Here is a 12,492-nt window from a genome sequence, read left to right on the forward strand (position 1 = left end):
TCCAATTAACTAATGTGGAATAAACCTGAGTGCACAATCTCAGCAAGGTTGGATCCCCACCCATCTGTCCTTAGATTAGATCTTATTTTTGGCAAGAAATAGGCAACCATACCAGTCCACATAGAACAGTGATCTGCAACTACAACTCCCGTCATGCAATTCCACCACAGGTTGCAGACCACCGATATAAAAAAAAACCCAGATAACACATTTGTTAGACATTTTAATAAAGCATTGCTTTGAAGAGTGTAGAAAGGTTTCACATGTTAAAAATTTACAAAAATATTGCATCATAATTGTGGACTTCCATGAAGTTTTGCCAAAAGCATTTCTATTTTACTGAAATGTTTCCCGATAAGGAGTCTCTAATTATGAAACTAGCGCCGCTGATGAGGACCAATAGACCGAAACAGAATGGTCCATAGATAGGACTGCATTTAATACCAAATTCATGTGCTCGGACATGTTACTTGGAAGGGATGTGAATTGCACTTTCCTGTCGCACATTTTTCCCGGAGCATTGCCGGCAGGCTGTCTACATTACACCGACTTTCCCTAAGAAGAATCAGCGTCCCAGCATACAGTGTAACCGGTATAATTGTTTAATACCTGCAGCCAGTATTTAACATTGGAATGCAGATTGCTTTTACTTTCTCATTACATTTTCGTAAAATTTGTTAGATCTCAACACTATGGGTCCCATTAATAATCCCTTATACAGATTAAAGCGTTCAGATGGAATAATGCAGCCACATTTAATAGCCATATTACAACAGCAACACCTCTGCCTCAGGTGGTTAAATTCAACGTAGATCTCCATAATGTTAGATGGTGATCTAAGTTGGGTCCAGGTGTAGCAGCTGTAATACAAATATCACTGTGGCCACATTACAGACATCTAAATAGGACGTCTAGCCACACCGAGAAAATGTAAAAAGAAAAAAATTTTTTATTGTGATTAGTCACCAGTGTATAAAATGGATTTGTTTTTTTTAAGAGAAAAGAATACAAATTACTGCAAACAGCTCACAACGGAGAGGTAGATGTTAAACTTTTGTTGAAAAAAAATGTACAGTAGAAAACTTGGCACATCCCGTGGGTCAACTTTATAGCGTTACACCGAGCTGTTCCATCTGAACAAATTGTGATCCGGATAAAAGTTAAAGCTGTAAAGAAACAGACGAAAAAAATAAAAAGAAAGTTAACCATAAACAAAAGCATTTAATGGTATGTTATTGCTGTGCCACAGTCACTTCTGACATGTTATTTCTATGGACGCGAGATAAGCGGCTACAAGACCGACCCAATGCCGCTTATCTCGGGTAAATCAATGGAAGTCCCATTTCCATTGAGACATCAGGACACATTTGGCTGTTCCCATAAATATAAGACAGTCCTGTAGAAAATAAATCTCATGCCTATAGCCAGCTTTAGAGTTGGCTCTTCCTTTTAATAAGACAAGTGGCAGAGGAAGGAACCCTTTAGTTTTTCAGTTATCGTTTGCTCAGTAATGCAGAACATGCATAAGGGTATGTGCACACACACTAATTACGTCCGTAATTGACGGACGTATTTCGGCCGCAAGTCCCGGACCGAACACAGTGCAAGGAGCCGGGCTCCTAGCATCATACTTATGTACGATGCTAGGAGTCCCTGCCTCGCTGCAGGACAACTGTCCCGTACTGAAAACATGATTACAGTACGGGACAGTTGTCCTGCAGCGAGGCAGGGACTCCTAGCATCGTACATAAGTATGATGCTAGGAGCCCGGCTCCCTGCACTGTGTTCGGTCCGGGTCTTCCGGCCGAAATACGTCCGTCAATTACGGACGTAATTAGTGTGTGCACATACCCTAACAGTTCGCACTTGGGGAGTCGTATGTGGGGTTAAATGGGCTAAAATTAAACCTGTGATCAGATGATTTTGGGCTTGATCAATGCTCACCTTTGCTTCACGAATCAGGCCATGTAAAAGGGAAGATATAGGGGGAGATGTATCAAAAACCGGTGCTAAGTGGAGTGGCTGCAATGAGCAACAAGTATTTTTCCTTTGAACTAATTTTGAGAAATCTCGACTTCTCACATTTAAAAATATCAATAAAGTCTCACCTTTCCCTAATTGTAACACCTCATGCACACGGCTGTATTACGGCTACGTCTTGTACAGAACTAATAGGTCTGCCATAGGAGGTAACATAAGGCACCTCCCTATGCCTCTAAATCCGCACAAATCTATCTGTACAGAGGTATTATCCCCCAGGAGCATATTTCTGTACATACGGAGCCTGTACGGTAAAGCCCTGGCGGCTTCGTGCTAAGAAGCTGTACGGCCCTCGTGCATTACTTTACAGACTCAGTGTCCAGGAGCCATAAACAGAAAGCGAAGGCCTCATGCACAGGACCGTAATGGTTCTTACTGTCCGCAATTACAGAAGCGCTCAGACTTGGGCGAGTCAGTGACAATTGCAGACAAGAATAAGACACGTCCTATATTTTGTGGATCACTTCTACGGCCCGGACACATCTGTAAATCTACAGAAAGGTGTTCGTGCATAGGGGCTCGTAGACCATCCCAGCACTAGCTGTACATCTGTCTATGCATGGCCGCCCCAACAGTGATCTGCCATAGGTTCTCGCCCTTCAAGCCTCACTGATGCGTGTAACAAGGAGCAATTTAAAGGTTGCACATAACAATAAGAAACTTTTCTTAAATGCGGTCATTCTGGTTACTGAAAACCAAATACAAAATTACTTAGTTTTCCGCTTACTGGTTTTAAACCTGTTTTTGATTTTTCTTTTTTTACTGTAATTAACTGTCTGCTGACAGTACAGCAGAGACTAAAGCTTGGCCATACACAGTCGTCGGCCGACCATTGTTTGTAAAATTAACGCAAATGACCATTCGTCTGCTTCTGGCAGACAGAAAAACATGATTGGAAAGTTTAGACCGGACAAAACTACTGGTGTATGGAATGATCGTCCGAATCAGGATGATTCTTTGCCATTATACACGACCCCCAGGGAGTTAGTTTAGTGGTTGTTTTTTTTTAACTCCTTGTTCGGCTGGTTTTGTCCTTCATGTAGCTGGGATTGTTCATAGGAATGATCCCATGAGCGATGGCCAATCACTATCTTAGTCCTTATTCACACGCACGTTGAATAAGTCTGTGTGACGGCCGTTAAAACAACCGCGGTCACACGGACTCATACTCCAATGGGGCCGTTCACACGACTGTTTAAACGAACCGTGAAAAAAAAAATAGGCCATGTCCTATTTTTTTGCGTTTCACGCATCCCTCCATAGACTCTAGTCTTTCACGTCCGAGTGAATCTAGCCTTAGGGTGTATGACCAGCTTATAGGGAACCTGTCAATATGTTTGGAGCCACTAAACCAGCAGCATGCCTTCTACAGCCGGGGACTCCAGCGATAGGAAACCCTTGAATTGACCAAATATGGATGTCGGGAGCAGGGAGTCCCGAGCAAAGCGCTAGCTGATGCTCTGCTCGGGACTCAAGCAATAGGCAATGTGACAGCCCCTTGTGGTCGTGTTCACGAACAGCACATGAAGCAAGAGCTCAGTCATGTGGGGCCGTGTCGGAGCGTCATCACTATTAGAAAAGCTCCAGCACTTCCTGAATAATTCAGAAGGTTTGAACTGCACCATTTAGTACAGAATTTTTAATTAAAGTATATTAGTAAGTTCGTTTCACATAAATATATTATTGCCTGGTTTATATCTTTAGGGATATATATATTTTTAAAGTGCCAGTATCATTGCAATATTTCCAAATTGCAATCTGCCTGTGTCAGATGCACAGCACAGATTGCAAAAAATATATCAACTATCAGGTTCAACTGTTGATGCGCTTTCTTTGCCACTATGGTTTCAGTGATTTATTGGAAAAATTTGGGTGGATACCCATAAGCTCACAGTTTGTGTCAGCCGAACATAACGTTGCTTTATTATACTTGGTTTTATTTTTATTTTTGTTTGTTATATTTTGTATATATATTTTGTTTTTGTTATTTTATGTTTTTTATTCCAAGTTGTGCAAAGTTTGTCCGAATATGAGCTTAAATACCCCCAGGGATATCTCCCCGTTGGTATAAATATTCAGCCTGATAGATGCTGTTGGAGTGTGTCCTCCGTCTGTTGCATCTATATTATTATATTGAGACTGGATAGCTGCAATTTGTATGGATATCAGCCTGTGTTGGCTGATGCAGCTATCAGCTGCTAAGTCCTTACAGGGGCTGCTCATATTCGGACAAACTTTGCACAACTTGGAATAAAAAACATAAAATAACAAAAACAAAATATATATACAAAATATAACAAACAAAAATAAAAATAAAACCAAGTATAATAAAGCAACGTTATGTTCGGCTGACACAAACTGTGAGCTTATGGGTATCCACCCAAATTTTTCCAATAAATCACTGAAACCATAGTGGCAAAGAAAGCGCATCAACAGTTGAACCTGATAGTTGATATATTTTTTGCAATCTGTGCTGTGCATCTGACACAGGCAGATTGCAATTTGGAAATATTGCAATGATACTGGCACTTTAAAAATATATATATCCCTAAAGATATAAACCAGTGAATTTCAGAATTGTACTAGGGAGAACTACATGACATTTATATACTCAGTGAATTATAAATATATTATTGCAATGCAATTTTTGGTCCCCGGATAACCCCTTTAAAGAGAACCTTTCACTCTGCAGAGAGCGCTCTCTCAGCCTGTGTGTGTTCTCACGGGAGGGAACACGGCGCAAGCCGCCCTGACACTGTCCGTAGAGCGAAGACATCACGCCCCCTTGCCATTTAGTTAGCTAGAAACGCCCCGTTGACTGTTCAGGGGCTTATTTACATATCGGGCGCCAAATATAACGGCACCGATATGTAAATAACGAAGGAAGATAGGGAAAAAATGTGAGACAGGGTTTGTACAGCCCTGCCCATTACACGTTGCACTCAGCTACATGTATGGGCAGGTGAAAGGTTCTTTTTAAAGCTTGCCCTTTATTACCTCAATGATCTATCCAAAAATGAGGCCGCTTAGAGAGCGAATGAAGGTTTCTGCTGATGAAGAACCCTTAGGGCAGATTCACACGAACAAGTGCAAACCTGTAATTTTTCACGTTCGAGTTGCACCCGTGTGCGACACGTTTTCACCGATCCTTCAGTCCATTGAGGGATCTACGAAAACGGAAGAAAATAGGAAATTTTTCCACAGACCTTTCGCACGGTCTGTTAAACCGACAGAATGCGAACAGCCCCATTGAAATACATGCGTCCACGTGACGGCCGTTTTAACTGTCGTCACACAAACGTTTACTACGGTCGTGTGACTGAAGCCCTTAGGTCCCTTATCCAATTTTTGTGGTCCCATTCTTTTCTATGACCCCAATGCACACAACCGTGGTTTGCACGGATCGGTGCAGGGGACGCAAAAATTCAGGACATGTCATTTTACAGTCAATACTGATGAAATGTTGTGGATCCGTGAACCCTGAGGACACACGGATGCACAAATTTTTTTTCCCGATGGACCGCAACGGACCCGTGGTTTTGACCAATGTGGTCATGTGCATGAGGCCTTAAATAATATTTGCAAACACGTCTCAACTATTTTAAACACTCCGGGCAGAAATGATAAGCCTGGTTAAGCCTAGTACAGGGCCTGAGAAGGCTGTGAATGACAGGGATTTTCTGTGGGGTCCTTTGAATCCCTGTATCATGTACTAGATATATCAGTTCTGCCAGTGTCCGATTTATAAGGAAATTTCAGAGGAGGGAAACCACATAACAAATGCGTATATCTTATACTAGTCATATGTGCCAAAATTAGTCGTCAACAGGGACTTAAATGTTAACTTACCATTGGGAAAGAAAGAAATTTACAGGAAAGAGCAGACTTTTGGGGGTCGGAAAGGATTTGTGCTCGAGGAGATTCCAGTTAGTAAGGGGTCGTGTTGTGCATTCTGCATACAGAACTGCTTCAGATCGGCAGCCGCCTGAGAAACCTGCAAAAAAACATCCAGCATTATCTATTGCATGTTGGCATCAGTTTGCGGGTGAAATCACAGGTCGGATTTCCGTTGTGCGGTTTTCAGGTTATACGGCGGATTTTCAAATCTGCAGCATGTCAATTCTCTCGTGGATTTTCACCCTTCGTAATACATCCGCGCAAAACCTGCATGCGGCGCTTCTTCCACATCAAACGTACCCATAGGATCCCATTAAACCAACAGAGGCAAAGAATTTTGGCCTCTGTTAGGTATAACTTTTTTTTAACTGGATACAATAGAGTCGTCTACTGCACTATGTTTTTTTTTTTGTTTTTTTTAAATTAACACAGGAGCCTATGGGTGACCCAAGCCACTGTATGGCATCCGATGAAACAGATACGTCATTGGCTTTTCATATCCGTTAAACGGACACTATTATAATCTATGATAGACAGAGGCCTTAAATGGACCACCTATAAAATATTATTGTATCAGCTGAATGGATACAATTGAAAAGGTTTATGACGTGTCCATTAAAACGGATACCATTACGTTCTATGGGTAACAGATGCCACTATTAGGCACCCGTCACTGCCTCCATTTAACGTATACATTAGGAGCTTTCCCAGCTTATACATCAAAGGGAGACTAAGGGCTCATTCAGACGAGCGGGATTCTCGTCCGCGTGCCGTGTGTTGAAACAACGAACAGCACACGGCGCCATTGATTTCAATGGGGCCATTCACACATGCGTGAGGTTTCACGCAGCGATTGTTCGTTGCGGGAAACTCACTGCATGTTCTATATTGCTGCGTTTTCATGCACCTAGTCGCCTATTGGAGTCAATGGGCGCGTGAAAACCACGGACCGCGAACGGACGCACAATGTGTTTCAGGCATCAAAGAAAAAAAGTGCTTGCAAGTGCGTGAAAAACATGACACGCGCAAAGCGCACCGATGCAAAACGCAACGCACACGGACAGATTTATGCAGTTTTTACACACGTAAATCTGTCACGCTCGTGTGAATGTAACCTAATAAGTAGTGGGAAAGGGGCCGAATACATATTTTCCATATGGACAGAACGTCAGTTTCTGCTGCGGAAGGTGTCCAGAATTGCTGCGTTTTTCCGAGGCGATGTCTCCATCTCCTAACGTTGGGAAAAACGCAGCAAATTTACGCACCATTTTCTACAATCAAAAACCGCAGGAAACTGCGCTTTTGCAACCGCGGAAAATCTCTGACTTGCAACGGAATTGCTACAGAAATTTTCTGCAACAATTCCATTGTGTCTGGACAAGCCCTTAGTGTAAATTCAAAGGTAGCGGATATATATATATATATATGCGATATTATCAATACAAGGGTGAGCACATACACGGAAGAGTAAAGCAATATATCCCTATAGTACGACTCAGCATACATAGAGGTTAGGTGCTTCCCCTCCCCCACTGCCGGGAGGAAGTTTGGGGTCTCTATACTTGTTAGTTTCGGGATTAACAATTACATTTGTTGGTGGATCTCTCTCACCTTCACCCGGTTGATGCCGGCCTCTACTCGCAGCTGCTGCACCACTTTCTTCATAGCGGACACGTTCGTTGTTCCCGACATGTTGGCTGCAAACTTTCCGCCCAACTTTCCGTTGTGTTCTACTCCCCTAAGCGAAGGCTGCGCATGCGCTCTAGTGCGCACCCCCCTAGTGGAGGGACAGGGGCGGGGCACGGCGCGCCGCCGTACAGCAGACTAGAGGCGTCGGGGCCGTGCATAGGTGGGGGCGGGGAGCGCGTCCTGTGTGGGCGGGGACAGGAAGGGCGGGAGATAATGGTGTTGTTGTTTCTCGTTTCCTGAGAGACTTTTTGACGTTTGTCTTCAGTGCAGATATTATTGAGATTCCCTATTAGAAATAGGATATACTTATTAATAGATTTAGAAGTGTCTATCGTGGCTGACATTTGTGTAAAAAAATAGAAATAAAAGTTATTCCACTAGTTTTATATGCGGGGTTAGTCATAAAAATAGCAAAATAATACAAGGCTATTTAACCCCTTAGTGAGCAGCCCATTTTAGGCCTTAATGACCAAGCTATATTTTAGGGTATGTTCACACGCAAACGCAAAATACGTCTGAAATTCCGGAGCTGTTTTGCGGCGAAAACAGCTCCTGAATTTCAGATGTTTTTGCAAGTACTCGCGTTTTTCGCGGCGTCCATTACGGACGTAATTGGAGCTGTTTTTCAATGGAGTCAATGAAAAACGGCTCCAAAAACGTCCCAAGAAGTGACCTGCACTTCTTTGACGCGGACGTATTTTTACGCGCCGTCTTCTGACAGGGACGCGTAAAATTTCACCTCGTCTAAACAGAATATCGTAAAACCCATTGCAAGCAATGGGCAGATGTTTGCAGACGTAATGGAGCCGTCTTTTCAGGCGTAATTTGAGGCGTAAAACGCCCGAATTACGCCTGAAAATAGGTCGGGTGAACATACCCTTATGTTTTTCCATCGTCTCATTCAAAGAGCTACAACTTTTATTTTTGCGTCGACATAGCCGTATCAGGACTTATAATCTTTTTTGCGTCGTAAATTTACGTGTTGCTATCAGTGTGTGAAGAGTGGGAGAAGAGGGTTGCATTGACAATCCAACACAATGGGCAGCACTTTGAACACATTTTATAAGTGGTCAGAAACTTGTAAATAACTCATGAAAGAATAAAGTAACATTAAAACCAAGCACACCATTGTTTTTCTTGTGAAATTCTCGATAAGTTTGATGTGTCACATGACCCTCTTCCCATTGAAAAAACTAAAGTTGGATACAAAATGGCCAACTTCAAAATGGCCGCCATGTTCAACACCCAGCTTGAAAAGTTTCCCCCCTCCCATATACTAATGTGCCACAAACAGGAAATTAATATCACCAACCATTCCCATTTTATTTAGGTGTATCCATATAAATGGCCCACCCTGTATAATCGGCAAACAGCACCTCAGAATTGGCTTGGGGGGCTTTTTTTTAAAATCCTTTATGGGCATCTTACAAATTCCCGTAAGTGCCACTGTCCAATGGTGGAAGTATTTTCACTACTTTGGGGCTGCTTGTAGATTTCTGTGTATAAAAAAAAAACAGATTTTAAGCAAAAGCTGCCACCTGATGGCCCTCCTCATGAAGCGCCATCTGCGTGTCCTGTCGATAGGGAGTTGCGAACAGCGTTCTCAATCCCTGGTTTGGGTGGTGGGGCTGCTCATGGACTCGCCATCAGGCCGGTAAACCACCAAGCCAGTCGGTATTTACACTGGGAGGCTGGTAAACGTCAAATAATTTTACCGGCAATAGCAAGTGGCAGTATTTTTGCATAGTAAAACAGTGCGTACGCAGTCAGGTGACTTCTTATTTGGTTTGGATATTCCTTCTTTGCCTGGTCGCCAAGGACATACTTGCCAACTCTCTCAAAACATCCGTGAGACTCCCAGAAAGAGGGGAGATCTCCCGAATGGCTCATATACTCACCTTTCCCATTCCTGATTTCCTCTGCACTTCCGTGCGATGCAACAAACGTCAAGACATCGTCCTGGCGCACGGGTCAGCGTCAGGACGTCTGCAGAGGAGTTCAGGAACGGGGAGATCTGTACATCTGATCTGAGGACTTTATAGGGGATAGTCTGGTCTGGGGTCTGTATAAGTAGATAGACTGGGGTCTGTAAAAGTAGGTAGTCCTGTCTGCGGCCTGTATAAGGGATAGTCTGGTTTGGGGTCATCATGTAACTCTGCTACCTGTCAATTGAAAAGTCATCCACCACAGGGTCTCCCTCTTGACTTTCATTGTTCTCAGCCTTTTGGTTTGTCCTGCAGCTGCTGCCGCCGTGATGAGCGAATGTTATACCCAAGATAGGAAAAGTAACACAAAGACGACATAACCGGATCCATAATATATGTGATATCCAGACAGTCCAGAGATCCGCAGTGACAATGTGCGCGCGTTATTTGCAGAAGGATCTGGCCGTGATTTGATGTGTTTATGCGGGATATTGGGCGTGGTTAGGGGCGTGGCTTAAAATGTCCCTCTTTTCCGAATTCAAAAGTTGGGAGGTATGGTATAGGGGATAGTCTGGTCTGTATAGGATATAGTCTGGTCTTGGGTCCTTTTACACCGGCCAATATAGCCGGTAAAAACGGGCGCCGAACAATGAGACAGCTCGTTTTCTCCTTTTACAAGGAGCTATAAATGTTATGTGTAGGGACGAGCGATCGCATGTCCCCCTGCATTTTCATCATATCCGCATCACATCTCCTTGTTTACACAGGGCGATGCGCTGCCGACAACGATAATATTTATTGCTGCATAAACGATACGATCAGCCGATGAATGAGCGTTTGCGGACAGATTAGGGTTTCTTGCTGTTCTAAGTAAAGGACCTTTAAGTTTAACGGCTCTTTGTTTAGAATGTGTCCATATTCCAATCACAGAAATCTATGAGCAGTACCAAAGGGGTTAAAACACTACTGTTGGCAACTGTGAGACTCCCGCAGGGACTGCAGAAGTAGTAAACAACACCGCCTTTACGCTCGCTGCCATAACTACTGATAGGTATCGTATAGATGCTTATATTTAAAGCGCCATTATCACAGGCTTCACCAATGTCATCTTCTCATATGTATCTATGACTGGATTCACATGCTTTGCATTTAATTTGCTCATCTCTCCAGCCCATTTTGTTGTCTATTCGGTCCCGTCTAAATGAGCTCGTAACCAGACGGTTAGTGCGGAGCTTGAAATGGTACATAGTGGTGTCCTTTACCTGGGATTACATTACCTGCAGCCTGTGACATGATGTGGTTTTAAATTACACAAACCATTCATTTTTGTACATTGTCAGAAGAGTAAATGGATTATCTGTCACTGCAAGTATGAATTGATGTTTGTTTTTTTGTAACTACTGTATATTTTATTTTAAGGATATTTTTATTTCTTAAGATACTTTTGCGCCTTTATAAATACTGTACAATGATGCACAAGCCTTTTGTATTGGAAAAATTGTAGAAACGGCAATGATAACTCAAAATGACGGTGCAAAAGAATAGACGAGCAGGCACTGAACACATAATATATATTTAGATCTCATAGCTGCCAAGGAAGAACAAACCCTAAAAATGTGTATACATACATATACACTACCGTTCAAAAGTTTGGGGTCACCCAGACAATTTTGTGTTTTCCATGAAAACTCACTTATATTTATCAAACGAGTTGCAAAATGACTAGAAAATATAGTCAAGACATTGACAAGGTTAGAAATAATGATTTTTATTTGAAATAATAATTTTCTCCTTCAAACTTTGCTTTGGTCTTGGAATGCTCCATTTGCAGCAATTACAGCATTGCAGACCTTTGGCATTCTAGCTGTTAATTTTCTGAGGTAATCGGGAGAAATTTCACCCCATGCTTCCAGAAGCCCCTCCCACAAGTTGGATTGGCTTGATGGGCGCTTCTTGCGTACCATACGGTCAAGCTGCTCCCACAACAGCTCTATGGGGTTGAGATCTGATGACTGCGCTGGCCACTCCATTACAGATAGAATACCAGCTGCCTGCTTCTTCCCTAAATAGTTCTTGCATAATTTGGAGGTGTGCTTTGGGTCATTGCCCTGTTGTAGGATGAAATTGGCTCCAATCAAGCGCTGTCCACAGGGTATGGCATGGCGTTGCAAAATGGAGTGATAGCCTTTCTTATTCAAAATCCCTTTTACCTTGTACAAATATCCCACTTTACCAGCACCAAAGCAACCCCAGACCATCACATTACCTCCACCATGCTTGACAGATGGCGTCAGGCACTCTTCCGGCATCTTTTCAGTTATTCTGCGTCTCACAAATGTTCTTCTGTGTGATCCAAACACCTCAAACTTCGATTCGTCTGTCCATAACACTTTTTTCCAATCTTCCTCTGTCCAATGTCTGTGCTTTTGCCCATATTAATCTTTTCCTTTTATTAGCCAGTCTCAGATATGGCTTTTTCTTTGCCACTGCCCTGAAGGCCAGCATCCCAGAGTCGCCTCTTCACTGTAGACGTTTACACTGGCGTTTTGCGGGTACTATTTAATGAAGCTGCCAGTTGAGGACCTGTGAGGCGTCTATTTCTCAAACTAGAGACTCTAATGTACTTGTCTTGTTGCTCAGTTGTGCAGCGGGGCCTCCCACTTCTCTTTCTACTCTGGTTAGTGCCTGTTTGTGCTGTCCTCTGAAGGGAGTAGTACACACCGTTGTAGGAAATCTTCAGTTTCTTCGCAATTTCTCGCATGGAATAGCCTTCATTTCTAAGAACAAGAATAGTCTGCCGAGTTTCACATGAAAGCTCTCTTTTTCTAGCCATTTTGAGAGTTTAATCGAACCCACAAATGTAATGCTCCAGATTCTCAACTAGCTCAAAGGAAGGTCAGTTTTATAGCTCCTCTAAACAGCAAAACTGCTTACAGCGGTG

The 12,492-nt window shown here is 42.9% G+C and overlaps 1 protein-coding gene across 1 annotated transcript; it reads right to left on the reverse strand.

Annotated features, from left to right (window-relative positions):
• Window positions 1–210: 210 nt before the first annotated feature.
• On the reverse strand, window positions 211–7,722 carry GNG5 (G protein subunit gamma 5). Its single transcript, XM_075832930.1, has 3 exons — window positions 7,549–7,722; window positions 5,890–6,034; window positions 211–1,166 (listed from the first exon to the last, which is right to left on the reverse strand). The coding sequence occupies exons 1-2, from the start codon at window positions 7,627–7,629 to the stop codon at window positions 5,909–5,911; spliced, it is 207 nt and encodes a 68-aa protein (XP_075689045.1). The 5' UTR covers window positions 7,630–7,722; the 3' UTR covers window positions 211–1,166; window positions 5,890–5,908.
• Between the last annotated feature and the right edge of the window lie 4,770 nt (window positions 7,723–12,492).

Source organism: Rhinoderma darwinii, chromosome 7 (assembly GCF_050947455.1).
Source record: "Rhinoderma darwinii isolate aRhiDar2 chromosome 7, aRhiDar2.hap1, whole genome shotgun sequence".
In the NCBI taxonomy this organism is placed as follows: Eukaryota; Metazoa; Chordata; class Amphibia; order Anura; family Rhinodermatidae; genus Rhinoderma; species Rhinoderma darwinii.